Source organism: Desarmillaria tabescens (genome assembly GCF_030435595.1).
Source record: "Desarmillaria tabescens strain CCBAS 213 chromosome Unknown EV420scaffold_37, whole genome shotgun sequence".
Classification (NCBI taxonomy): Eukaryota; Fungi; Basidiomycota; class Agaricomycetes; order Agaricales; family Physalacriaceae; genus Desarmillaria; species Desarmillaria tabescens.
The window spans coordinates 255,679-282,079 of record NW_026848336.1 but is presented as its reverse complement, the minus strand read 5'-3'; the positions used below and the strand labels follow the sequence as shown (position 1 = coordinate 282,079).

General features: G+C 47.7%; 7 protein-coding genes and 1 non-coding gene across 8 annotated transcripts; 4 read left to right on the top strand and 4 right to left on the bottom strand.

Annotated features, from left to right (window-relative positions):
* Window positions 1-521: 521 nt before the first annotated feature.
* On the bottom strand, window positions 522-3,903 carry EV420DRAFT_765280 (OPT oligopeptide transporter protein-domain-containing protein). The gene is made up of 19 exons (XM_060483394.1): window positions 3,575-3,903; window positions 3,337-3,519; window positions 3,203-3,277; window positions 3,085-3,152; window positions 2,966-3,029; window positions 2,890-2,917; window positions 2,581-2,836; window positions 2,505-2,533; window positions 2,386-2,456; window positions 2,154-2,327; window positions 1,936-2,107; window positions 1,796-1,878; window positions 1,630-1,740; window positions 1,458-1,584; window positions 1,389-1,406; window positions 1,112-1,329; window positions 999-1,058; window positions 729-947; window positions 522-669 (listed from the first exon to the last, which is right to left on the bottom strand). Exons 1-19 carry the CDS (start codon window positions 3,809-3,811, stop codon window positions 607-609), a joined length of 2,256 nt encoding a protein of 751 aa, XP_060327090.1. The 5' UTR covers window positions 3,812-3,903; the 3' UTR covers window positions 522-606.
* Window positions 3,904-4,604: 701 nt separating this feature from the next.
* On the bottom strand, window positions 4,605-6,093 carry EV420DRAFT_1564140 (uncharacterized protein). The gene is made up of 4 exons (XM_060473965.1): window positions 5,946-6,093; window positions 5,757-5,887; window positions 5,602-5,706; window positions 4,605-5,550 (listed from the first exon to the last, which is right to left on the bottom strand). Exons 1-4 carry the CDS (start codon window positions 5,952-5,954, stop codon window positions 5,097-5,099), a joined length of 699 nt encoding a protein of 232 aa, XP_060327089.1. The 5' UTR covers window positions 5,955-6,093; the 3' UTR covers window positions 4,605-5,096.
* A 928-nt stretch (window positions 6,094-7,021) lies between these two features.
* On the top strand, window positions 7,022-10,154 carry EV420DRAFT_1622061 (nuclear condensing complex subunit; the record flags this gene model as incomplete). Its single annotated transcript, XM_060475771.1, has 13 exons — window positions 7,022-7,331; window positions 7,352-7,526; window positions 7,576-7,764; window positions 7,814-8,250; window positions 8,306-8,638; window positions 8,702-8,856; window positions 8,908-9,075; window positions 9,124-9,252; window positions 9,307-9,447; window positions 9,509-9,631; window positions 9,682-9,813; window positions 9,858-9,988; window positions 10,043-10,154. The coding sequence occupies 13 exons, from the start codon at window positions 7,022-7,024 to the stop codon at window positions 10,152-10,154; spliced, it is 2,535 nt and encodes an 844-aa protein (XP_060327088.1).
* A 1,369-nt stretch (window positions 10,155-11,523) lies between these two features.
* EV420DRAFT_1564132 (uncharacterized protein) lies at window positions 11,524-13,551 on the bottom strand. Its single transcript, XM_060473964.1, has 4 exons — window positions 13,112-13,551; window positions 12,785-12,975; window positions 12,175-12,723; window positions 11,524-12,140 (listed from the first exon to the last, which is right to left on the bottom strand). Exons 1-4 carry the CDS (start codon window positions 13,403-13,405, stop codon window positions 11,927-11,929), a joined length of 1,248 nt encoding a protein of 415 aa, XP_060327087.1. The 5' UTR covers window positions 13,406-13,551; the 3' UTR covers window positions 11,524-11,926.
* A 385-nt stretch (window positions 13,552-13,936) lies between these two features.
* EV420DRAFT_t199 lies at window positions 13,937-14,018 on the top strand. Its single transcript has one exon. It is a non-coding gene; the product is annotated as a tRNA-Tyr (tRNA).
* A 1,107-nt stretch (window positions 14,019-15,125) lies between these two features.
* EV420DRAFT_1564130 (uncharacterized protein) lies at window positions 15,126-18,247 on the bottom strand. Its single transcript, XM_060473963.1, has 3 exons — window positions 18,183-18,247; window positions 15,398-18,137; window positions 15,126-15,339 (listed from the first exon to the last, which is right to left on the bottom strand). Exons 2-3 carry the CDS (start codon window positions 18,050-18,052, stop codon window positions 15,313-15,315), a joined length of 2,682 nt encoding a protein of 893 aa, XP_060327086.1. The 5' UTR covers window positions 18,053-18,137; window positions 18,183-18,247; the 3' UTR covers window positions 15,126-15,312.
* Window positions 18,248-18,356: 109 nt separating this feature from the next.
* Window positions 18,357-21,621, top strand: EV420DRAFT_1564128 (kinase-like domain-containing protein). Its single transcript, XM_060473962.1, has 4 exons — window positions 18,357-19,359; window positions 19,407-20,583; window positions 20,638-21,026; window positions 21,083-21,621. Exons 1-4 carry the CDS (start codon window positions 18,442-18,444, stop codon window positions 21,206-21,208), a joined length of 2,610 nt encoding a protein of 869 aa, XP_060327085.1. The 5' UTR covers window positions 18,357-18,441; the 3' UTR covers window positions 21,209-21,621.
* A 2,416-nt stretch (window positions 21,622-24,037) lies between these two features.
* Window positions 24,038-24,926, top strand: EV420DRAFT_765040 (uncharacterized protein). The gene has a single exon (XM_060483393.1). It carries the CDS (start codon window positions 24,176-24,178, stop codon window positions 24,920-24,922), a length of 747 nt encoding a protein of 248 aa, XP_060327084.1. The 5' UTR covers window positions 24,038-24,175; the 3' UTR covers window positions 24,923-24,926.
* Window positions 24,927-26,401: the final 1,475 nt, after the last annotated feature.

The following is a 26,401-nucleotide window of genomic DNA, read 5'->3' as shown; positions in this document are numbered from 1 at the left end:
TCGAAAGGTTCCGGCCAGAGGCTAGAGCTTACTGTTATCTTTAAATCTACCAGATACTGCGAATTAACGAATGCGGCGTGTTGCATCTACTTAGTGAAGTCTAGCGTTGAAAGGAAACAGCTTTATATCGGACTGCTCAACCATCTGAATTATTACTCAAATTTGTCTCTAACCACGGTAAATTTATCGCACTATAAAAGCATGTTCCTGATGAGATTTCTCCGTACAACTTGCAGCACTGACGACTTGAGGGAATCGCATCATTGAAATACTTCCAGAATGGAGCACCATTCGTCGTCCGTATCATAACACAAGCGCCGCGTCGGTGACCTGTCGGCTCCTCACATTGATATGATTGTAGAGAGCGGAAGTGCGGTAATATTGATTTATCCGGACAGACAGAGACATGCCACCAAGCATTATCGCAATTAAACATAAGTAGGACCACGGTCGCCCAGTCTAAATAATACACCCGAATGCGTTATCAAACCGAAATAAGTTGCTACCTGTTACAACCGATCATGGTACTGTCAGCATGTGAACATTAGTGTGTATCTTGAAGATGATATTCTTTCTAGTCTGATGAGCAGACTCGGGCGCTACGAGTCAATCTAAGGCTCCATTTCCGTTGCAGTAATCAGCGTTTCCATTGGCCGGGTTTCCTGCCCACTGTGAACAGAGGGCAGATTAGCTCACGACACATGATTTGACGAGGAAAAAAAATGCACCGCAGGAAAGGGTTTCTCCACATTTGAGGCGCCAAAAACCGCGAAAGACAAAATAAAAATCATCACTTGCGCTCCACCATCCAAAGCGCCACCCAAAATGTAGTTATACTTTCGATACCAAACAGGGTGATATCTCCTTAACCAGAGCTGGGAGACAAGGCCGACGATGTTGCAGGAAGTGATCATCGATGTCTGACCGTTGCTCATCTTTGAGGAGTACTGGCATGCACTGCATTCAGAGAAAGAATTGACGAAGAAAAGTGTACGCACATAATATATAATGGGTAGAATGATGCTGTCAACCCTAACCGGCCCAATGGTGGGCCAGCGCTATCGCGTCAATCCGTAAGCTACTATTCTAGACGTGGCGATGCACAACACACCTTCCATATAAGCCATTGGAAAAAAGTCGGGACCATCCCGATTAACAAACCCAAAGGCACAATAAAGTACGGACCATCGCGGCCATATAATTGTTTAGCAAGAGACCATGTCACCGCGGCGCTGTTCAAACTCTGTATAGTCTTGCCGCTCCATACCGCCGTGCCTGACGAATCCATCAAAACCTCACGTTGTTTGTCGACAACGGAAATCATAACCACTACGTTGCAAAGTACTTGTTGGTTACTGCAATCGAAAGAAATTCGAAAGCGTAGTTACCATAGTTGACGATTGCACCTAAAGATTAGAGGGTGGGTTGAGGTCACTAAATGTCGAGAAAAATCATACCCAGAAGAGTTCCCCAAACCTGGGTGAGGAACATGACGCGGGGAAGAACTTTGGTATATTGGCCAATTTTCAAATCACCTGCTAAGTTGATGGATGTCGCCACGACATCGTGACTCCACATCGAAAACTGTAGGAAACGTCAGTGAAGAACTTTTCGTCACATCGTGCATACATAGAGATTCGCCACCGGTTTTCCTGGGTTAAGGACGCCAGGAACCATCTTCATGAGTTGGTTCGTGGCCACACCCGTTCCCATGCGTCCATAGAGAAGAGTAGAGAATGGCTGATGGGGCGTAATAAGTACCGGGTGCTCTTTCTGCAATATTTAGGAACTGCACCGTGATAAATCCGCCTAGAATTAGCGCTACGATGTACGACCACCATGGTAGAGACGTTTGTCCCTTGAGTACTATAATCAAACCTGTTGGAACAGTAAAGTTGAGTTGTCTACACCGATGCGGTCCTCGAAGCTACCTACCTGCAAAGAATGAAAGTAATAAGAGTATGGCGTACCACCACCAAGGTGCTTCCGCGTACTTCTGCATCTCCTGGAAATGTGCATCGGGTTGTGTCTTGTTGCGCGATTGCTTGACGGCGTCTTGAGCGTATGGTCCCCAGAAAAGAATAACGTGAGCAATAAGACCGCCAATCTGCCGCAGCATCAATAGTTAATTCATTGCTGTTTGAAATGCATACCCTAAGATTGGCAGTCAGATTGGTCCATGCATTTGAACCAGTCAAAGCCGGAAGGCCGACTTCATCGAGCGCGGTTTGATTGAGCGTCCATTCAGAACCAAAGACGGCAGACTGCCGGTACTCGGTCCCATTTGATGAGAAGATGGCGGTCGACAGCATTGGAAATGATTTTGACTGAGATAAAAAATCTGTCAGCATCTATATATGAAGAGAGAGAGAAAATCGAAAGCACATTCCAAGCGTTCGAATAATATATTGCTGCGATGACGATATAGCAGATGATGTACCCAATCCAGGAATTCACTGCCTCACGTCAACAAACTCGATACTTGGGGAACTATGGTCACGCACCTTGTTGAATAAGCGGTAAACACATATACCTGCCGATTGTTTCAGTGGAGGATCATCCTGACTTGATAGAGCATACATTGATCCAATATACTGCCAGTCGAGCGAAACATTAAGCAATCCAAGGCCTTCATTACTACTGGCGCCACCGAAAATATTAGTGAAAACATTGACGGTCGCAGCTGATGCCCTTTGAGATGCAAGACAGAAGATACTGAAACCGTTAAGGAGCGGAAACACATAGGACGGAATGACTTCGTAGATAAACATCCCGGTGAAAGTTGTCCAAAAAAGTTTGATTCTCTTGGTGTTGGCGTGAATGTCAAAATGTAGGGCTGGCAAAGGCTCAATCATGGACTAGGGCCATAAGAGAGGACATAAGGCTCACCCTGGAACACGGAGACGGTTGGCAGATTCTACTATGCGATAAGAGCAGTGGAGAATAAAGAAGTAGCGGTACTTACTTGCCAATATACCATCTCAGAAGGATACACCGTAAGCGGCCGCAATACGCCGACAAGCCCCATGCTATTCATGAGGTGTTCAAGCATAGTTTCATCGAATAAAAGAAAAGAATAGTCACCCGAAACAAGCTGTTGAAAAGGTTGCCAGAATGGCGGTTAACGCTTGTACGTTTGTGTCGTAGAACAACTACTAAGCGTCATGAGCGATGTAGTAACAGATGCTAATCGTATGCATACCCGCTGGACAGCGAAGTTGTTTACAGCCGTACTACCGTTAGCCGCAGTAGAAGCTATTAACGTAGCAACGACATGCTGTAAGGGAAGATGAGGAAGCTTTTGAGACCTGAAAGCCGAGAGGCTCGCACACTCACCTCTTTCAGACCAAATGGACCGGGATTAATAAATTCGATCACTGACGCCAACTTCTGTAGTCTGGTACCTTCCACCCACGAGCGCTTGGGTAGAAAAGTGGCCCAAGCTACCCCGATGCTATAGAGAACCAAAAGCAGAAATACTGTTGATACAGACATTTGAACAGGTTTGAAGTTGTAGATCTAAACAGCGCACATGAATTGCCCCAGAAAACATCATATGAAGGGAAATCCTCACCTGACAGAGAGCAGCACCCAATCCGGCGATGACCGTGCCCAAGAACAGTGATCGAAAAGTAAGAGGGGAGTCACCGTCATCTCGTACATCGACGACAAACCGGGAAACATCTTGTCCACCAGTCACGATGGCTTTATCATTCAACTGGGAGCTTTCAAAATCGAAGTCTTGATCCTCAACACCGATGGGTAGTTTCTCGCCCGAGTCGACCGCGACAGTGTCCACTGTTTTCGCCATAGCTGAACCTAAAGTATCGTCAAAAGAGGAAAGCTAGTCGTCCTGACTTCCAATAGCTAGGATGCTTGCCGCTCTCTTATCATCTCCTGGAAAGGGTCGATAAAGGATATCGCTATTGCACATCATCGTAGCGCAATGATCCCGAGAATGGGTTCAAAGAGGCGATAGTTACACAGGTTCCTCCTTAAGGAATCCATTTAGCGAAAGCTCGGATGAGGATGTCAAAGAAGGATTGATAAATGCGAGGAAGACAAATGTTGAAGGACTCAAGAAACGATATCACCTGTCCATCATCGAAGCTTGAGAAGCAACAGAGCAATGGGAGCAATGGGATCATTGGATTCCATAACACTCCTCGCAATAAACGGGCCATTTGACGTGTGCTGCTAGAACGTTCTTTTAGATTTTTGCAGGCAAGCAAAAGATACCGAGACGTTCTGGGAACTTGATCCTGAACAGGTGCATGCAAGATATGCATTCCAAGGCCGACCACAATACGAAGGGCAACAAGGACACGGTGATGAGCCGGAATAGATCAAGACCCTTCTACCACTGAAAGCCAGCTAATTGCCGCGGTTGCACTGACTCGGAATTTCTAGGGAATTTTTCAGACCATCGCCGAGAGAAATCATTTCGAAGCAAGCATAAGCCTCCAAGCCGGCGGGGGCCTCTTTTACAATTTGGGATATGGTCCAGCCTGAATAGAGGGGAAGCTCGAACTTGAATATCGCAGGCTACGGTCGAGTTGGCCCATGCGTTCAACTTTCAACCGAATTGCAGAATCAGCAACGCACGTGCCTATCCACGCAAGCTACAGTAAAATCAATTATCAAAAATAGGATCTATTGGGTACGCGCAAGGTATCTCTACGACTACTCTTAGGTGAGGTATCTATACTAGGCGTAGTATTGGATACTCTAGGAATGGGGTCGATAAAAGAAATGAAGAACGAAAAACGAAAAACGAAGTCACTGTACTGGATGATTTCCTAAGGACTTTGCTCCAAGTCGTATAAATATGTCTTTCAACTCTAGCCTGTAACGATGGCTATCGGTACAGCCGCTGTTGGGAAACATGGGAAAAAGCGGAGTAGTGCATTCGTGGAGTGGTAGGAAAAATGCGGATCAAAGACGCTGTCCTTGTCTCGCCGAAGGCATAAGGTAAGACGGGTGTGTTGTTCCCGTCGTGAGCATAATGGTTGTATACGAGGAATACGGTCAGCAATGTAAGCTGGATGTCGGCATTTAGGCCAATGAGTGTCAATGGGTGGTGCGAGCCACCACCATCAGTCAGGAGGCATATGCTTGGGTATTTTCCTCTCAGAGATGGAAGGTAAGCTCAGCGGACCCAGAGGCACGCGACGCTGAGATACGTCGTCGGATAGTGCAACAGAGTGCTTGCGCTTGTAGCGCTTCCCGGTCTCTTCAGCAATGTCCTGCTCGACGACGAGTCGGGAGGTAATGAGGGGGGAGTCAGCCCCCTGTGCTTGTGACACGCCCTGAAGCCACGACGGGATCCATTCCCCGGCCTCCGTGAGAGGAAGGGATGCCAATGATGAATTAAAATCGGGCACCGTCTGACCCAAGTCTTCTTCAAGCTCGGGCCCGGAATATACAGGCGAGTCATCGTGTTCGTAATAAGGTGGTAAGAAGGCAAAGTCACCCTCAACGCTCCCTTTACTGAAAGAGTCATAGTCCTGGAGGAGTGGTCCGGGAGGGCAGGGCGTATGCTGGTCGTCGCTAGAGTATGATGTTAGAGATACGGAGGCATATGGGCTGAAGGCGACGAACTTGGAAGGATCTCCCACCTCCACGATCCCAACAGAATCGACCTCTAACTTCTCCGCTTTTGGTGTAGCCATGGGTAATGACGAGACACCTGATACTGGGGTGTCACTGGGAAAGGTCAATGGGCAACGGCGACAATGAACACAGAGGCAATATACTCTTGCAATAAGGTCTCAAAGACCGTTAGCTGAAGATCAATGGGTTCAAGTAAACTGCCGTCGTCGTCCACAAGACGCGAGTCATGCATGACCTGGATCTTTTGTGAGCCCATGTTTCTATGCAGGATTTTCTGCGAGGAACCGCCGTTAGTGCACTGTCAAAGACGGGATTGACAATTCTGGGCGCACTGGATACATATAAATACTGGTTCTGGTGCGTGGTGGAAGGATCAAGAACCCAGAGGAAGGTGGTGGAAGAGGGCAAAAGGCGACGACAGTTCCAAACTCCGCTTTTATACTGGCGGTCCGCTCAGGCCCGCGCACCGCCTGCTTTCGGCTTCTACAACTTTTCGACATACATTGCATATGCATCTCCTTGAACAGTAGTGTTGAAACGAGAGGATATTGGGGGGCTCGACGCGTCTTACCTGCGCAGTAGTATCACGAATTTAACTTTTGAGATCGATTGTTACATCACGCGTCAATGTCTCGTTGCGGCACAGCAGTACCACAGTCAAATGCGCAGCCGAGAGATTATATACGACAAGGCATTATCGGACCACATGGTCGGGAAAAGGCAAGGTCGAGCGTTAAGTGCAGGTGGAACTGTTGGTCGATGCCAAGCGTTAAGAGCAAGATACACGATAACAATGAAAGCGCAGCGCAGCACAGTCCACTGCTTCCATGGAAAAGCGCCGCCCGGCCTATCTCGGCAAGAGCCAATTGAGTATAGACTATAAGCAAAGAATGAGTCATTCGTCGGCATCGTTCACTACGAGAACTAGTGGCCTGAGAATTGGAAGTTTATAGATACCGGGATATGGGCGCAATGACCTATTAGCTTTGTATAGCTTCCAGTCCACAGATGATCTTGAATAATTCTGCATGAGCACTACCTTTTTCAGCGGAGTCTCACTGAATGAGTATTATAATTATGATCATCATTATCGATTAGAAGATGCCAGTTATACTTGTCCACAAAATTTATTGATTCGGAAGATAATTTAGATGAAATAAAAGGAGGAACTTGTCAGCAATAGAAATTCTGAGTCTTCAAGGACGTTTTTTAGGTCAACCCCGGACGCTGAAGCGCTGGCCTTCGGTACACTGGCCAAACACTGGCAGTCGAGCGGATCGATCGATCGAGTCACGTGACAACGACCCAACAACGCGTCTACTGTCAACAATAATGACAAATAATACTTGCTCTACCCTTCAACGATATTCGGAATCGTAGTGGCAGCAACCAGCCTACATGACCTGCGATGGTCAAATCTTCTTGTATTCTCGATGACCTCCACGATCTGGTATCCATAAGACTTGACGAAGTCCAGGGCTCGTTAGCCAACCATCGCAAGAACTCTGTTGGATTGTATAAACTGCATCTTCAGGCCGCAAAATTTACAGCACCAAAACTTGATGGAGAGGTTGCGTTTGAGGATGTTTTTATTGGCATGCTGAGTCGGGTACTAGTGGTAAAGAAGGGCCCTGCAGCAGACCGTGTCGTGCGTTTTGTTGGGACGTACGTGAAACACATACACGCTAAAGGTATGCATTTGGTAATATCAACGATATGTGACTCCTGACTTTTTCAGTTTTGGAAGACACCGAGAAGAAAGGCAAGGTTCTTAGTGATGATACGTTGGCGTCTCGGTTCACCACGCGCATTCTCCAATGGCTTTTGGAGGGGTTCTTGGCCAAGAATAAGGTTGTTCGGAGCAGGGCTGTACAGATGGTGGCAGAGATGATTGCTCATATTGGAGACATCGAGTGCGTAATATTTTCATATGTTGCCCGAGTTTGACCAACAGTTTTATAGTGAAGACACCTATGATATTCTCCGTGATGGACTGATTGAGCGCATCTGCGATAAAGAACCACTGATTCGCTCACATGCTGTGGCTGCATTGTCCAAGCTGGCTGGCACGGAAGATCCAGACGAGCTGCAAGCTGATGAGAGGACGATACTCGAGCTATTGCTGGACGTAGTCGCTTATGACCACTCGGCGTGAGTGAATTGCTGCCTGAGATTGCCGCCCGTCTCATGATTTGTGAAGTGAGGTCAGACGGTCTGCCCTAGTCAACCTTCCGATTACGCCGCAATGTATGAAGGCTATCTTGACTCGTACGCGTGATACCGATCCAGTTACACGCAAGCTGGTTTATTCCATTGCGTTGCCGAAGCTCGGTGATCCGCGCAAGCTGACTATCGCGCAACGGGAAGATGTGGTTAAAACTGGCCTTGGAGATCGCGAACCTGCAGTTAGAGTTGCGACCAGTAAGATACTGGCAAATTGGTTTGACCTTGTGCACTCCAAGAATGAGGGGCCTATTGATGTCACTTGGGAGGGAGATGACGGTGGAGTCATGAAGGGTTTTATTCAATTTTTGTGTCTATTTGACGTTGTGGGACCTGGCGTCGCCATTGCTGTAGATGCTGTCTCGTCGCAATTCAACCTGAGGCCAACTCTTCTGGATGCATTTATCTTCACAGGTAGGTGATGCCTTCTGTATCAGATCAAACAGTCTTCTAACTATTCCTATTTTAGATCAGTTCTGGAAGGCTTTGACTCCGGAATCCGCTGTCCTGGCTCGTGTTTTCGTAGAACATTGTCATTCGACTGAGAATCAGCAACGTTTAGAAGAGGCGTCATTGCCGGTGGTGACAGCCTTCGCATTTTACCTCCAGGACGGTTACAATGGCCTGGTAAAGTTGTTGAACGAAGCCGCCCTCCTAGGCGGCGACGGTGACGATGAAGAGAGCGAGCAACGTGAAGAAGATATCGCAAAACAGGAGGCGATTCTTAGCGAGCTCCTCCAAATGGCTCTGAAGTTGGACTACATGGACGAACTGGGAAGGCGAAAGGTTTTCTCTGTCGTCAGTGAGCATCAATTCTTTACTCATCTTTTGGAGACGTATCTCATTTGACTCGTTCATCTGACAGAGAACATGTTGGCACATCCAGAACTTCCACCTGGTTTGATTGAACCCTGTCTTGACGTACTCAAGGAGATCTCGCCCTCAGAACGCGAACTCATTAGGGTTGTTGTAGAGATTGTCGTGGATTTGCGTGACGATGATGACAATGAAATTGCTGAAGTGCGTGATATCAACTTGTCCTTTGATTCTACAGATCCAATGTCCGCACAGGGCGATATTAGCCGGAGCGATACAACACAAACCACCATCCGCAAGGAGGGGTCGATGCGCCGCATGCGTGATCTCGAATCGATGTCAGCGGAGGAAAAGCGGGAAGCTGACCTGACTGATATGAGGTGTTTGACTCTCTGCATTGGAATGCTGGAGCGAGTTCATGGAGTAAGATCCATTATACCCTAGAGGCCTCCTACTTATCACGGGTCATAGACTTTTGAAGATAACTCTACGCTAGAAGGGATGCTGGCTGATCTTATCATTCCTGCCGTCAAGAGGAAAGAATTGCCAATGAGGGAAAAAGGTCTCGTCAGTCTCGGACTGTGTTGTCTCATCGCCAAGGTTTTTTTATATTTCATCTTACTTCAGTTCGGGCCTTCTGATAACTCCGCATAGAACATGGCGTTGAGCTCATTCCAGTTGTTTCTCAGCCAGATACAAAATGCCCCCGAAGAGCTTAGACTAAAAGTTTTGCAGGTAGTGTTTGACCTGCTTGTGATGTATGAGTATGATTTTTTAAGCCGCTCAGAGGAAGTGGTGAGTACCGTTTCAGAAAACTATCCATTAATGTTCCGTTAATCCCAAAGTTCATATCCAGGCGGAACAGATTATTACGTTTCTTGTCCAGACACTTGAGGTGGAGGAATCTAATGCTGTCCAAGCGATTTTATGTATCGGTATATGTAAATTGCTTCTGGCCGGCTTGGTTAGGGACCCTAAGGTGTGTGTTATGCAGATTCTCGCAAGGACTACAATAATGCTAGTTATCAGGTTCTTACCACTCTTGTACTAACTTACATATCCCCCTCGACATCTGACAACCCCGAATTGAGACAATGTCTCTCGTATTTCTTTCCTGTCTATTGTTATTCGTCATTGGAAAATCAAGCTAGGATGCAATCAGTAGGTCTTTTTTTGCCTCTGAGATTGCCATTCATGAGTTGCAGATTTTCATAAATGCGTTCAACCTCGCTTCCCGACTTCACGACGAACTGGAAGAGGATCAAGAAATGATCTCGCTGCAGCAATTCTCTTTGCTACTTATGGATTGGACCAACCCAGAGAAATCAGTTGACGTGTTAGTCTACGATTCACTTCGCTTGTCGCTCTCCCAGCTGAATCAGCTTAACAGGATGCCTGAACAGACACCTAACAAGAACTTTCATGCGTACTTGGCAGTTGATATACTGCTTGCATTGTATGATGAAGACAAGAACGGTGGGCAGGTCCTTTCACTCTCGTGAATCCCTCATTGACATTTACCAGATAACGAAAGGAAGGTTCTTTGTCAGCTGCTCGGTCAGTTAAACATAACACCAGAACTGGATCCTCGGACGATTCTCAAATTAAGTGTATTTCTGGAGCATCTCAATAACGTAGGTTTGCGCTCAACAAACAGATAAGGCACCCGTTCTGACCCAACACCCACTAGCAATGCCCTCTAAACAAAGTTTCTCTAGACAAGATCATAGAACGTTTCAGAACTCGCGTCTCCAAACTTTTCTCCAAAGATTTAGAACAGATCAATGAGCAAGAGCACATGGACGACGACTTCCGTGACTTATACCAATATATCGGGGTCGCAGTGCCTGCGGGGGAAAACGCAAGGCCTGCGCGGTTTGAGCGGTGCGCAGTTTCATGATGAATGAGTGAGCTAGCCCTGACTGATATGAATCTGCTTCCCAGACGAGCAGCTGATAAGCGGTCGCAGTCGGACTCAGGAGAAGATTCCCCAAGGTTTGTGCTTTCGGTAAGTAGATGTCTTCAATGCTGATGCTAGTAATTTTAGTTTGCCTAACCATCACCGACCTGCAACAAGTCAGGTGAAGGGGAAAGGGAAAACGAAGACTACTGTGCTTGCAGCCCATGAGTACGACATGTATTTTCATTCATATCGTTGAGCTATATGACTGATCTCGACTGACCTCCCAGGTTGGATGATGACGCGGACTTTGCACCAATAGAAGTGGTCGTAACACCAATGAAACCGTCACGAAAGTAAGTGCAATGAACTTCTGGATTAGATGAAGTACTCAATGCTTCACATCAAGGCGCATTCACACACCTTCGAAACATCCGACCGTGTCTTCGCCAACACGCAAGAAACGTAACAGTGCAAGAACGTCGTAGGTTTGATCTTTATTCGAGATAACTAGATGCTAAATACTACTGTTCTTCAGTGCTGCCAAAGATCGTGATCAAATTGCTAGGACACCCTCACCTCTCCCTACGAGACGCAGCACTAGGCAGACACCTAAAGTCAAGACCTACGTGGAAGAAGATTCTGACGAAGAAGATCAGGCAGATGAAGAGATAGATGAACAGGAAGATGAAGAGGAGGCTGAGGTAGAAGAAGCACTCGTTGCCGACGTTTCACTACCTCCCGTATCGGATGAGGATGATGTAGCAGAGTCAGGGAATGATGATTGATGATGGGCGAATTCTTGGCCCGACTTAGAGCTTAAAAAGTGTTGTATTGTTATTAACGCTTTCTTGTTATCAGGTGTTTTTATTGTTAAAGCTGTTTGTACTTTACTTCCTGTAAAAGTGCTACGAAACACTTATCGTCAATTGACTTCTCACTGTATGGGGCGCGAATATTTCCTCAAGCGAGGTCTTCGGGATGGAGCATGTGACAGTGCCGGCCTTCTGTCATAGATATTTCAAATCGTAGTAATGTGCTGGCGTTCCATCATATTAATTACTCGAGTCGACGTGTAAGTGTTGCATACAGAGTCGCACGATGTGTATCGTACACTGCGGAAGGGGGAATATCCTACATTATGTCACAAAGGATAAGGGAGGTGAAAAGCGAAGAGCGGTTGCCCGGGAAGAAGAAAGTCCGTCCGTGGATGTCTAAAGCGCAGTGAATTCGATAGCGACCTAAAAACAAAAATGACGAGGATAATGAAATGGTAATAACCGAAAGGTGGTATGCTCGCAACCATGAAAATGACGGTATAGAAAAAGAAGGAAATCCACGCCGGAAAAATGAATGAACAATAGATACAAGTGTCTATTGTCGAATTTTCGTATAGGCAGGCGGTAGCTCGATGGTCTCTGGCTCTTCCTCCTCTCTCGGGGGGCCACTAGGACCCGCATCGTCGTGCTGAATAATATTAACAGGCCGTAGCGACCTGAACCCGCCCTTCCTCGCTCCACCCATACTTGTCGTCGAACCCGGAATGTCAGGTGTCCCGCTCCTGTCTGATAGGACTTGGCTTATTGGCCTGTCCATCGGCGCTCAGCCTCCCATCTTCGGACGCCACAGTCGGATCTGGAACGATAAACGGCTCCGGTTCGTAATACTGCGGTAACTCTGCAGAGTGTGGAGACCGTTCGTCACCATCATCCTCGTGTAGTAAATCCACGGTCTTTTCCTTTTCTTGTTTCTGCCGATGTCGGCGCCGGAGAAACCACAGCAGGAGAAGAAGGGCAACGATGCCGACGACACCACCTACGACGCCACCAACAATGGCACCCGTGTTGTTTCCATTGCTACTGTTGCTGCCTGTACCTTCGCCGCTCGTGCTCGTAGGATAACTTCCTCCAGCAGGGGTTCCAGGTGTCGAGCTTGGACTTTCCGAATTAAGACAGGTGCTGTTGTTCGAAATGCCGCTGCTGACAGTAAAGAGTGCACTGCCCGCTGTACCGTTTCCTCGATCGTCACCACCGACTAGTAAAAGAGTTGTCCCTCCGCGTATAGAAGGTGTCCATGAAAACCCTGTTCCCTGACTGGTAACGTTTGTTACAGAGGCTTCCGATACAGTAAACGATTCTCCACCAGGGATGACGCCGAGGAAATTGGGTGTGCTGATTGAATTTCGCTGTTAGCGTTGGAACGTAAAAGTTATAATATTGCAATTCAACGTACCCTTGGACGGTTGCAGGGTCCCACCATATGCGCGTTTGTTGGCACTGTACTATTTGATTTGACGGTTCAATGGAATAGACAAAGTCAGGCGCGACGTCCTGGGATGCATTGTAACAGGAAGTGTCGTCGGAGGAAGCGACTTGTGCAGCTACACTTGTACCGCCAGACCCAAATCCTGTGGCATCACTGACCTAGAACCGCGTTAGCGTGAAACTCGAATCCTTTCCCCAAACGCGGTGACAAAAGGGCCCGCAGTAATTGTACGCTGAGTGTAAATCCCCTTTTGCCTTCGAGAGGAGCAAAGAAACGTGAAATGAAATGACTCACCACTGCGACGAACTGCGAGTTCGCAGGATAACTCAACTGGAAGGTAACCTCTGTCGCTGAGTCTGAAGTAAACTTCTGGTCCAATATTCGCCGCACTTCTGTGTTGTTTGCAAACGGCGATGAGCCGAAAGGAACAATGAGGATGCGGTACGGTCCTTTACCGTCACTGCCAGAGACGCTGACAGTGAGGTTCTGGCACTGAGTTGGAGTCGAAGCAAAATGCCATGAGTACGCTGTCGAGGGCGCCGGTAACTCTAAAAGCAGAAAGAATAACGATAGGAAGGGGCCAAGCATGGCAAGGTGCACCGTTAGGGCGAGGTGTTGTCGCTATGGGCGGCGACGAGACGCAATCGTGGCAAAGTAAGTGGTTGTTGGAAAGACTCCACCGCCGGCCTCGTCATTCCGGATGCTATGTTGTCACGCTGTCACGAAATGATCGATCGGCTACTCGTCACGCGACGGCATAAGCACGACCCTGCTCTCCTCTCGCCCTTCTTCCGCTTTTCAAAACGTCGCTCTGGCCTCAAATAGAATAGAATGATATATCGCAACAAAAGAATCCGACTTGCCTGGTTCGAACAGGCGACACCCGCCCATGGTGTCTGTTCGAACCAGACATTTGTGAACCGGGCACCAAACCACTGCTAAATTAGAGAGAGGACCGCCAAATGATGATACATTTATTGTTCTACAATCATGTGATGTACGTTTCGATAATAATTTTCATTTTGGATTGAGAAGAGGTCGCACACTGTGTGTAGGATTACTGTTACTGGCACGAGAGCAGCTTCCTATCAAAGTGTTGTCAATATTATAGGGCATTAACCGACCTTAGCTCAGCTGGAAGAGCGTCAGACTGTAATGGTTACTTATCTGAATGTCATGTGTTCGATCCACATAGGTCGGATATTTTTTTGGGCTTCTCTTGGTAAGCGTCACGTTAGGGTCCACGTTAGTCATGTGATATCATTTCGATCTAGGGCTGAGGGAAAAAGGGTAGGTTATTTACCAAAATGGTTTTTTACAGTAAATTACGTAGTATTTTACCAGGGGGTCCTGAGGGGGGGTTCAGCTAGGTAAAATACAGAGATCACGTGCAAGTATTTTCACCCACAAAGCAGCTGCAGTAGGCTGTAGGTCTATGTAGACTCAAGGATAATTATTCAAAGACTTTTCATAGGTCACTGATGACATGGCCTCTTGAATTCTTAGGAGACTCCGACCGCATTTGGAAAAACGAAGAAATCGTAGGAAAACTGGAAAATAAATTATATTATATAATCACGTGACAAGATGTTTTACATAGTAAAATACCACGTAAAGAACCCCCTCCGTGGACAATTAGTTAACCAATTACAGTCTGATGCTCTTCCAACTGAGCTAAAGTCGGTTATGATTAGTACGGTTTGAAGATCTATATGCTGTGCCATATCAGGTAACGGGTCACACATGGTAACGGGTCAACCACTCATATCTCGATGATTATGATACCTTTCCATGAGCAGTTTTTTTCAGGTTGGAGGTTGGGCTATCTGGCATCTATGTACAAGAGCTTTTGTTCTTCCATGTTAAATTTCCCTCTCAATAAATGTTTTGATCTGAGAAAAATGTCAAATTGCTATTTGCAAGCAACTTCATGCAAACAAGGCCGTTTTTCACCCGTTATCACAGTCGTACATTTCCACAATGTAATTCAAGATCATAGCTTACTTTCTGGATGCTCCTGGAGAGGATAACAGCATAACAGCAAGGATAGTTTGCTTTAAATTATGTAAAATACTGGTTGACCCGTTTCCATGCTTTTGAGACCATCAATTAGGAAAATATTCATAGTGTAAGAAGCTCCCTTTCATACAGGCTCAAAACTTCATACAATAATAGAACAGATATTTCTCTTATTACAAGTGGTGACTAACATGGAACAATTGTGATGCTAGATTTTTTGCAGTTAAAACAAACCAGTTTGGCCCGCTTCCCGGTCAGGCACAGTATACGCACTATCTGAGTCTCTGCCTGTGACTTTTACATTGTTTTCTCGCATTTATCAGTGTAGAGCATCTAAAGAGCACTTCCATCCAACCCGCTCCTTCCAAGAAGGAAGTACTATCAATAATAAATACATGGATCTGCAAGCTTCTAGGTGTATTCCTTATTAGTGCAATACTAACTATTGACTTTCGCTTTACGGCTACTTCGACTACTTAAACATCATGAGTAACGTTATCACCCTGTCGTCGTTACGCCACATGAATTCTAACAGCCACAAGGGGAAAGTGATGTACTCACCGGGTGCACTCGCCTATATTTGATCGTAGGCAACGGTCGAATAGGATACCGGTTTCCCTCTTGCTTCATCTGCCAATCAGAATATACGGCATCGAGATAGTCGTTCTGCCCGGGTATATAGTCGTATCGTTTAAGCATGCGCTCATTGACTTCCGCAACCGCGTCAAGATTCCGGGAAATAAGGAATCCCCGCATAAGGGAAACATACATGACAAACGAAGGCACGGGCAGCGCATTGGGAACAGATGCAGGTACCAGCCGAGTGTGTTCAATGGATGATGGCAACTCTTCGGAAGACGCTGTACCAGTCTCCGTCTGTCGCATTTCCTTCTCAGAGATTGGCATTTTGATATCCTCATTATCACCCTGTTGGTCAAAGGCGGTCTCCAATCGGCCCAGGAGGAAAAGGGCTCTCTGGGCATTACCCGTAGATGCATAGTAACCTGCGAGTTCGGTGAAGTGATACGCCGTGGGTTGGATCCCCAACTCGAGCATGTCAGCTAGAATACTGGCTCCCCGCTCTACACCTGACGAACGCATCAACTTTCCCATGAAAGGCGTAAACGCGGCAGCGCAAACGCTATTAACCCCGGGGGGAGTGTGAAGCACTTCTACACCACTGAAAGCGGCTAAAGTTTCTGATAGCTGGTCCGAGTATTCCCCACGAGCGGTTGCGATGAGTTTTTTATACAGGACCTCAACTTTAACCGAAGTCGATGTCGTGGCGACAAGGGAATGCCAGACGAGAGCAGTGTGGTAGGCTGTCGGCCATAACTTGCTGCGATGAGACAAAGGCACAGACAGAGGAACATCATGCTGCCCTTTCAAGCGAGCTATTACTTCGCTTCGAGGAACACCAGTAATGTAAAAATTGTCGACGAATGTTTGCAAGACAAGATAGTGCTGGTTTAGCCTGTAATAGGTGATCATCTGCGTAAAAACAAAGACAGTGCTGGCGATGGGATTAGAGCGAAGAGCTTTTCGCCGGAGAAGATCAATGGCGCGTGAACGTCCTGACTCGACGTAGGCATTAAAAAAGTTGATTAGGGTTGACGGGTGAGGAGGAGTATGACCGGATGAGAACGACGTCTTGATAGAACGCAGAGTTTGGGCGAGAGACTGGGACTGGTCATTGTAAGGGAGTGTACGAGTTTGGGAAGTGAATCGTGAGGTGATCGAAGATTGAGCATAGTCTTGTAGAAGAGTGTCGTCCTGCCTAAGTTGCTGGACACGCATAGCCCTCAGGTATCCAAGGAGAGGGAAATACTTGACATCACCAGCTTTAACGAGGACGTTGTTGAGAACGTCGCAAGTATAAGCTGACAAAAAGTATGTGGCTCTCTTCGGAGGTAACATATCTATCGCCTCATCTATCCGTCCTGCATAAACCAAGGATCGGATAGCTGAACCGCGCATTACCGCTTGGAATTTACGCCAAAGAGATGCGGCAGATCGTTCGTGATACCGTTTCAGATAATGCTGGTGTTTTTCCTCAAATCGCAGGTAAAACTGCTTGCTAACATCGGAATTTGCGAAACGCATAACGCTTGGAATGACTTGACCACCGATTAGATCCGCATACCCTTTTTCTGAGCATATGAGGGCGAACCGGATGATCAAGGACATATTCGTCAGAGGCGCGTGAAAAATTAGCCTTCGAATATCCGTGAACTCCTCGAGGGGTTGGTCATGGTACAGAGGAACGAGGGAAAACCATGCCGCAAAGTCTTCGAGACTTTGCGTAGCGGTTGCCGCATGCTGTAGAGCATTCTGAGCGGCAGCCTGGTAGATCGGCGAGAAAGGAATGTGGGTGTGGGACTCGCGAAGCTCAAACAAAAACTGCTTCGCCTCGTCATATTTCCGATCGGCAACCAGTTCCGCTAAATGGTCACCAAGATCTTTGTGAGAGACGCCGATTGACGCTTGAGCTACGATGGCATAGTCGGGGTGATCTTCCTCCTCAAAGATGAGAGAGCCGGACGAAGGTTGGGGGAGAACAATGGGGAGCAGTGCCTGTTTGAGATTTTTGATGAACATGTTCTTGCGGTGGCGGTACCGTGAAGAAACATATTCCATGGCAGGAATGACTTCCTCCTTGACCAGTGTTGTGTAGCCTTTCTTTGCCAGGACCATACCAAAGTGGTATATCAAAGTGACCCGTTCTGAGGGATCGCTCCAAAGATAATCACGCGTCGCTTGAAATGGATTTGGTGCTGAGTTGGAGGCATCAGGACACAACTCGAGCCAGACTGTGAAAGGCATAAGATCATCTCCAACACGAAGAGACCGTAGTGCAGCCAAAGCCGCTTTCTCGAAGATGGGATTCAGAGATATTTTTGCTCCGTTTTCAATCATCTCGAGGCGAACACGGTTCGCAAGCTCCCAGTCTCCAGCGCAAACGAGGTCGGTCAGGACCTGCGCCAGCGCTCGTGTCCGCGGGGGTGACCTAAGCTCTGCGGACACAGCAGAATAGTCCTTCATCTCCCGTTCTTCGAAAACTTTACGGTCCGGTAGCTCGGAAGGATAGGGCTCATCTGACATTTCTACGCCGTCCAGACGCTGCCGAGAGTGGACGATGGTTCGGGATACAACATTCCAGTTGAGGCGTCCAAGAGATGGCCATGGAAGACGAGCTAAAATCCGCGTAGATGACATGCATGTGTACGACGACTACCGGTTGCTGAATGGTATAGCTGGAAGTTCCAGACAGCACCGACGGTATGTCGCTCACCAACTGTGCCTGTAGGACAGTCAGATACAGAACCGAGAAGTGATAATTATTTACCTTCAATCCTCTGTTCCGCCGTCAATACAGAAGCGATGGGTTTGTAACTGTCGTTGTCGTCTGCTGCCAAATTCCGGAGTAAAAATTGTGTGATGCGGTCACGCCATGTGATCCCGCCTAAAGGCTGTCACCGACCGTGACGTTCGTTGGACCGTTCCATCCGACCTACCACCAACTTTACTGGTTTTTGTATCTTGCTGCTTGCTGGACGAGCGCTCGTGTTCTAGATATATCGTCTCTCTGTGTCTTTTCTGCTGCAATGGCGTTTCCAGTGTCTTCAAGTCCACCTCGCGCGCCTCCTGTCAAGTATAAAGCTCCGCTAGGAACCCGTTGGGAAAAAGAGAAGGCTGCGGCTGGTGGTGCTGAAGCATTCGAATATGCTACGGATCCGAAGTCTATAGGTCCTTGGATTATAGGCGAGTGCGTCGGTAAAGGTGCTTCCGGTCGTGTCAAGATCGCCAAGCACAAACACACTGGACAGCTCGCTGCCGTCAAAATACTCCCTCTTGCCCCGCTAGTCAACTCTCGTGCCTCTCTTGCTACTCAGCAGGCCAAAACAGAAAAACAACGCCTAGGAATTGACCGAGAAATCACGATGATGAAGCTCATGAACCATCCCAACATCCTACGCATCTACGACGTCTACGAAGGCACTAGAGAGCTGTTTCTCATTCTTGAGTACGTCGAGGGCGGAGAACTTTTTGATTTCCTGGTCAACAAAGGCCGCTTGGAACCCTCGGAAGCTCTGACCGTTTTTATGCAAATCATCTATGGCCTTAACTACGCGCATACATTTTCTATCATTCATCGCGATCTCAAGCCCGAGAACATTCTAATCGCTTCTTTCAATCCGCCTCTCGTCAAGATAGCGGACTGGGGTATGGCAGCTTTTGCTCCCCCTTCTCTTCATCTGGAGACAAGCTGCGGCTCTCCTCACTACGCTAGTCCAGAAATTGTCAACGGACACAAGTACCAAGGAACTGCGACAGACATCTGGAGTTGCGGTATTGTTCTCTTTGCTTTACTTTCAGGCCGGCTTCCTTTTGATGACAAGGACGTCGGAATTCTCCTAAGCAAGGTGAAGAGCGGCGTTTTCAAGATGCCCCAGTCATTGGATCCGCTGGCAAAAAACCTCCTATCTCGAATGTTGGTTGTTGATGTTCATCAACGAATCACGGTAAGATAATCAAGCCTGGCATATCTGTTTACTGATCAATTCAACAGATTCCCGAGATTCTTGTGCATCCTTGGGTAACCTCGTCCTCCGCTGCATTGGTCAGCAAGATTCCTCCGAACCCCTCGGTCCCTCCGTCACCGGAGGTTCTCGCACGTCCTATACTTCATCCTTCGCTGATCGATGCAGACCTATTCTCTTCACTTCGTATCATCTGGGGAAAATACACAGATCGGGAAGGCGAGTCGATCAAACGGGACTTGTGCTCTCCCGCCGGTCAAGGTGTGCACGCAAAAGCTTTCTACTTTCTACTTGGAAAATATCGTGAGGAAACGTCCAAGCTCGATGGCCCCAACGCAGCAGTTGCTGACAGCATGAGTTTCAACCTTGGTTGGGAGCTCGACACAAAGATAGGAACAGGTCTTTTGAAGAAATACGACAGTAGTAATCGAGACCTACTTCCCATTCAAGGTCGTTCCCGATCCGTTGCTGCTCCAATTGGATTATATCCGATTCCTCCTTCAATTAGACGTACTGCTACAACCTCGCCAAGAGAGAGGCCTGCATCGCCGGCTGGACCACGATATCCTGCTGCGAAGGAATCCGGAGTCCGTTCTGCGTTCCACGTCCCTCGATCTCACCCGAAGACATCTTTCGCGACGGCCGGTGGCCCGCGTCCTCAGCCTCCAAGACGAGGATATACCTTCTCTCATTCCACCATTAAGGATGGCTCGACCGTTTCTGTCGAGACGTCCTCCGTTCAACGAGCAGCTTCTCATCGTGTGTCAGCCGCCACCCAGCGTCCTCAATCCGAGTCGCCCAGCAAGTCTTCTCGACGGATTGATAATAACATTCTTCCATTTCCTGCCGTTGGCCGTTCATCTTCAATCCGTAAGCCGTCATTAGCTCCGGTTACCCCCATGTTGGACGCATCTTCTCACTTCAAAGAGGATCTTTTTTCAACGGAAAGCAAAGCCGATGATCTTCTGGCCAAAATCAACGGCTTGACCATCACTGACAATCACCTTCAGCAGCAGCGAATGTCAGTGTATTCCGACAAGGAGAACAAAAGCGTCGGTGAAGAGTCATGGAGTTACGTCGGCACCGATGAAGGCCGCAGCGCAATTGGCCTGAGCGTCGGTAGGGACGTTGGCAGGGAAGTGGGAAACCTTGTCGCCGACGGGGACACTATCCCAAATAAAGGTATGAAAGAACGCAAGACTAGACGTAAGTTGACTATTTAGCCATTACATTTGTGGCGTGACTGATTCTATTTCTCAGCTCCTCCGCTCGAGCTCCCATCATTGAACAAGAAGCGTTCAACGTTATCGACCCTTCCTTCCCCGGTCGCCCTCTCCCCGCCTTTAAGTAGCGTCCATACACATAGCCGATTACTCACTTCTCCGGTCGTCGGCGAGTTCAAGGGGTGGTTTTCCAATCTGTTTAGTTGGAAACATCAAGCGCATTCCCAGAGTAGTCCGTGGACATTATATTCAACCGATGATTCAGTGAAGACTTGTGATGGTGTCAAACGTATGTTGGAAGAGATGGGTGTTATCGTCGATAGCCCTTCCACAGTTTCGCCAGGATCAGGCGGGGCATCCGAATCTACGTTTGTCAGGTGTAGGCTCGACGAGTCAAGCTATGGCGAGCTTGCCAATATGAAACCCGTACGCTTCAAAGTTTGGTTTTCGCCGTTATCACGGACCAATCTAGCCGTGCTTAGTTCACCTCTCATGTCGCCGACATCGAACTTTCTTTCAGCTCCTCCGCCACCTACTATGGTTGCACGTGGGAGGTCCAGCGTTTATGTGAACAAAAGCCCTCATATACTGCCCCTTCCTTGCCCTAATCCTTGCACGAGCAGCAGTGTCTCTCGCATGTATGTATCGATGATATCTCTGGTCCAAGAAAGGGGATCAGCTACGACCTTCCGGGCTATCTGGCAAAGACTGAAGGACGTCTATAGCGAGGGTTCTATAGCCGCTGATTGCTTCAGTCCGGCGATGGTTAGTACTCCTGTCATGGAAGGCTCTCCCACAATTGCGGTATAATCCGTGGATCCGAGGATAATGGTTCACATCTCATTTTATATTTACTATACTACATCAAGAAAACCCGTGTACTATCTGCATTTCTAGCATCTGTATATCAATTGTCTGTTACAAAACATCTTAACGGCGTTGTATTTTCATTCTATTGTAACATTTTTTTCAAATATGGAAATCATTTATGCAACGAGGACAATACTTCCAAAGTTTCGCGTAGTTCCGTGTCACGCGTGACACAGGCATGTTCTCCTTCCTCATTCATTACATTGAATTTTCCACCAACGCTGCGACCTCATTTTCTGATAAAAACAAAGCGTTTATATCAGGCGCCCACAAGAGTAAACAACGGCCTTGATTGCGGTTAGTAAAGCCTCATGTCCCTATGGCGGACTGGAAGCCTTAGTCACGCAATTGCCGTGAGTTGCCAACACTACCATACGTTTCTTGATACAATCTGACAGGCTCCTTGTCTAGCCTTTGTGTGTGAATGAACTTCATTCAGTTTGTTACCGTCTCTTTTGTCTCTCGTTGCTCGTCTTCAAGGCTGCGCGCACTTTGATTGGTACTCAACGTTTCCTCTTGCTGTCGGCCACTTATCCGCCTAACTATAAATACATTACTTTGCCCAAATCGACAGTAACTAAAGTAAGCATACCTGTGCTAAGTCGCCCATAATTCATGCTGAATATTACAAGTACTAAACCATGGCCGACGAACTACAATTGGACTTGATGATCGGCGGACGGCCGTTATGGACCCTGAGTCTCAATTATCACGGATTGCCACTCTCTCTTATGAGATAGGTTTGACAAACTTAATGACTACCTCAAAAGTGTCTTTTTGTCCTTATATCTCATATAACGGTCTCGAAAAGTTTCCTCCCATCCTATTTGAAATTGGATCGTGGCGCTCAACACTTGCGTTGTTCACGGTGGAGATTTCCTCAGTAATTGTATCATGGCAAAAAAGGTGTGTGTCTGAATAGAAGACTCGAGATGATATCACTACCGTTGCAGATGCCAAGTATGAATGTTGACATGTGTATCATTTCAGATCTGGAACCTGATTTTTGGGGAGTCAGGACCTCCCTTATCCTACCGCCTCCGGCAGTGTACTTGGAATCAGAAAAGTGAAGCATCGATGTAACAATGTCCCTGACATATTTGCTTATATGTAAACCAGCCGTAAGTCCCTTTCGGCTCCGCAGAGTGATATCTACGCCGGTTTTCGCCCAGAGGGTCACGATTCATTAACTCTGGATAGTCACTGACCGGGCAAGTGTATAGGACCGTACCTTGGGTTTTTAACCAGGCTACTGTGCGTGTTTTGGGGAGCTGAGATTATCCTGCCAAAGACCGAGGAGACTAAGCCACAAGACCCCCTACCTAGATCAGGTGCGCTCCAAACGTGGCATCCTGAGCCATTTAGAGGGCGCTGATGCATCACTTGTTCCTGATAGTGATGCTTTATAAAAATACACCGCTCAAGGTATTGAATAGACACGGCGCGGTCGGCAGCTAGACCGCAGTTGCCAAGTTTAAGCAACAGCCTTAGTGATGCATAAAACTTAGAAGCTCTTACCAGGGCAGTATGGCTGCGCCGATGTAAGTAGACACGTTGAAAGGTTTCCAAGGACATGCGTTGACTGGCATGGCGCCTTACGCATCACCCTGGCGGCATGGCCGTGTATGAACAACTCGCGTTTCTAGGCAGTGCCATGACCCTGTCGGTGCTCCGTTGCCGAAAAAAACCTACCATGGCGTACCGAAAGTTTGGTGATAATCTCGTGAATGATGGATAGATGGATATGGCTTGATTTCTGGGATAAGAAATGACGGCAGTAAAGAAATAAGGAAGTTGAACAGTGTTGGTAGATAGAAATCTCCGGAATGGAGTTCGGCGTGGTGCGGCTGGCTGGGGGTTGAGCCCGCCGCGAGAAAATCCGACTAGGAGAGACGATACGGACGAGAAGGCTGTATATTCCCGCAGTAGGCGCGAGACAAAAGCCTAAGGCTCGCGGAAGCGCCCTACTACGCTTCTGTGGCGTCTATATATACAAACACCGTGGTCAGTTCGGACTGCCTGTGAAAATGTTTCAGGGGACCCAGAACCGTTAAACAGGAAGCAAATGGAAGATCCTGAGATCGAAACCCTGGGTAAAAGAACAGGAAAGGTGTAGTGTGTTCGTCCTTATTTAGCTGTTTATTGCCCCCGAAACGCTAGGCCCCGCAGATCATCTTCAGACTGTTATCGCTGTGCATTCCGCGTACAATTGAACAAAGGGACGTTGTCACCTAGACGACGGGCACAATATACCAGCACCGACCGATGAATGCACTAGAAGAGACTTGCATCGGAAAAATACAAAGAGACGTTGTAGTTTATCAGGTCATCTGGCAGGATTCATTTCTTAGGCCTCGAGGAAAGATCCGGGAACGGGAACGAGCGGCTGACAATATCGTACAAGCGAATATGATTGGACGATCAAAATGAAGGGTGCGAAACACAAGAAATCAACAACAAAGAGAGACCGAAAAAACGGTAGTCACTAGAGAGCTCTGGGGGGCGAAGGAAAAGACAGGAGAAGGGGGAACAGGGCCGGGAATACTCCAGACGGTTGCAGAACATGAAGGAAACAGAAGGGGATAGATCCGGTACAAGGTGAGAAGCACGTGCCATATGGAGGGCTGTTGTTGATGCCGTCAGCATGTTGTTTACCGTGACTCCAGTCACTCCACGCTATTTAACGCCTTCACTGCGCCCGACCAATGTCCTTTCTTTTTTCCCCACTACCGTCAACAATGAACCCTACAAAACGATCCCGCCGCAGCGCGACATCTGTCATGGCTGGAGCCTTCCAGATACGCCCATCTCGCGACGTGCTGACTAGCCTGCTGAACGGCCTGGGGCCTTACACGCTTGAAGAAGAGGAAAAATGGGAGAGCACGTCGAAACAGTCAGTGAAAAACAGTTTTTGGGTGGAGAAGGATCCGGAGAGACGGAAGACGAAGCATGGCCACTGGCAGAGGCTACCCGTCGCATCGCCTGCGAAAAGCGCGACACCCGTAGCACACACACCGACGGTGGCTGTATCACAACCTGTTCCTTCGACCTCCTACAGCCGTCCTGCCATCCACATTGCCACCATGCAACGATCCCTATCAATCACGCCGCCTCCAACAATGTCGCCGCCCCCATATCCTTCGACGCCAGGATCGACACCCGGGCCGTCTGATTCGTCAAGTGTTTCCCGTACCTCTTCCAAGAGACCACATACACCTGACGACGACGAAGACCTGCCTCAGATGGTCCCTCCTAAACCTCCGCGGAAGAAGCGGGTCGCGGTAAAGAAGGGTTGGAAGGGCTGGGTCGAGGTTGACGAGTCGCGCGAACTGCCAGTATCCGATAAGCTCATTAACCTTGACCGTCCACAAGCGTATGCCGACAGACGGACGCGTAGTGGCAAGCAGTTTGACGGCATCGTGGGTGATGGTTGGGTGCACATGCTTCATTGACTGGGTGCGTCGTATCTTTTTTTCCAACCGTTCTTTTTTTCTCATCTCTTGTCAGTTCATTCATCGCTATTGTTGGAGCTTTCTCGCCCAAAAAACTGACTGATTGCTTCATTCGGCCACCCTGTCGAGGCTGTCCGTATGCTCAACATTTTCGCACGCCCTATGTCTATCCCTTCTATTCACATTTCTGGGTTTATGGTGCACTGGCGTATCTATCGATCTCCCTTCACATTTATACCTTTCACGGATCTCGTTCCTCGTTCTCCATATCGATTGATTGTATTTCAAGTTTCACCTGTCGCGTTGCTCATTTCTCTTGGTCTTTTCTATCGTTCTGGTTGCTTCATCCATTGTATGTAGTAGTTGCTATCATAAATCGGTTTAGAATAGAGCTGTTGATGCGTATCTTTCAGCTTTTACCGTCACGCGTCACAACAGAACAAAGGTCCGAGCGTAAGTGCATTCCTCCGAATAATATTTTTGTCACGGACCGGATACCCAGCTATTATACCGAGGTGAATTTTTCCGTGTACATTTTATTCACTACTCATTCATCATCACTTCCCGCCGCCCGCAACAGCAGGGCCGCACTTTCCCGGAATTTAATACAGTTGTGCCTTGAAAAAGCAACGGCAAATAGCCGTGAGAATCATTGTTCTTCCAAGTACGGATAAAATTAGCGCCGACCCCCCAAGGACCCCTTCGTGTGAAGAACTCTGGCGCGTTCCCACGATACCAAGGAATCCACCTTTTTGGTTCTCCAATGTCGGAATGAGGTATGTTGTTATACAGCTGTTTCTTAAAGTTGTAAAGGTTTGAGAGATTCAAAGTACACTGATATAGAATTTATGTGAAGATTCCGGATGCTGCTACAAAGCTAACTGTCTGAATCGTTCGATGTGATCAGTGATGCTTGTTATGCCTCCGCCCCTCTGAATACCGGACAGTTGATAGCTCCGTATTCACGAATACAACTGGCGAGCAAGCAAGGGACCCAGCTGGGAATAATTTTGAATAACGGCTGTTCAGCCTAGCCACTCATTGTATTCTCTTAAGTTCGGCGAACTTGATCCTGTTCTTTTGTCTGGGATATCCATCAGGGTCTAAGGGGGAAGTAGAAGGTTAAGATACACCTTACCTGCTTTGCGGTTACATGATACTACAGAGTGGACAAGAGGTATAACACGGCATGGCCACAATGTAGGGCGCTAAGTAAATCTATTGAGCCATCTACGTTGGACCAAGTTGAGTGTTAGTCTTCACAGCAAGGAAACAGCTTTAAGCGGCCGACGAACAGAACACAGACATGCCATACCTCTCTCGGATGCAACAACTTGAATGGCAGATTTGACTGGGATCAAGGGGCAAAGGAGGTAAAACTGCGCTTGAAGTGAGATGCAATATGGAGAAACATACAGACAGCATAATTGAGGTGTAGATGCGTCAGAGAAATAAGAATACATACTCCCCTTAGTAACA

Excerpts from the sequence above, each read along its gene's own strand:
- EV420DRAFT_765280 (XM_060483394.1), bottom strand. The coding sequence starts at position 3,811 with ATGGCGAAAACAGTGGACACTGTCGCGGTCGACTCGGGCGAGAAACTA. Across the intron at positions 2,534-2,580 it reads TGGCAGTATATTGGATCAAT|GTATATGTGTTTACCGCTTA; the intron begins GTATGCTCTATC and ends AACAATCGGCAG. Across the intron at positions 1,741-1,795 it reads TTCTAGGCGGATTTATCACG|CCATTCTCTACTCTTCTCTA; the intron begins GTGCAGTTCCTA and ends ACGCCCCATCAG.
- EV420DRAFT_1564140 (XM_060473965.1), bottom strand. Across the intron at positions 5,707-5,756 it reads TTTGAGACCTTATTGCAAGA|TGACACCCCAGTATCAGGTG; the intron begins GTATATTGCCTC and ends GACCTTTCCCAG. Across the intron at positions 5,551-5,601 it reads GAGGTGGGAGATCCTTCCAA|CGACGACCAGCATACGCCCT; the intron begins GTTCGTCGCCTT and ends ATCATACTCTAG.
- EV420DRAFT_1564132 (XM_060473964.1), bottom strand. The coding sequence starts at position 13,405 with ATGCTTGGCCCCTTCCTATCGTTATTCTTTCTGCTTTTAGAGTTACCG. Across the intron at positions 12,976-13,111 it reads ACTCGCAGTTCGTCGCAGTG|GTCAGTGATGCCACAGGATT; the intron begins GTGAGTCATTTC and ends ACGCGGTTCTAG. Across the intron at positions 12,141-12,174 it reads GTTCCAGATCCGACTGTGGC|GCCAATAAGCCAAGTCCTAT; the intron begins GTCCGAAGATGG and ends GCCGATGGACAG.
- EV420DRAFT_1564130 (XM_060473963.1), bottom strand. The coding sequence starts at position 18,052 with ATGTCATCTACGCGGATTTTAGCTCGTCTTCCATGGCCATCTCTTGGA. Across the intron at positions 15,340-15,397 it reads AATATAGGCGAGTGCACCCG|GGTGATAACGTTACTCATGA; the intron begins GTGAGTACATCA and ends TAACGACGACAG.
- EV420DRAFT_1564128 (XM_060473962.1), top strand. The coding sequence starts at position 18,442 with ATGGCGTTTCCAGTGTCTTCAAGTCCACCTCGCGCGCCTCCTGTCAAG. Across the intron at positions 19,360-19,406 it reads ATGTTCATCAACGAATCACG|ATTCCCGAGATTCTTGTGCA; the intron begins GTAAGATAATCA and ends TCAATTCAACAG. Across the intron at positions 20,584-20,637 it reads GAAAGAACGCAAGACTAGAC|CTCCTCCGCTCGAGCTCCCA; the intron begins GTAAGTTGACTA and ends TCTATTTCTCAG.
- EV420DRAFT_765040 (XM_060483393.1), top strand. The coding sequence starts at position 24,176 with ATGTCCTTTCTTTTTTCCCCACTACCGTCAACAATGAACCCTACAAAA.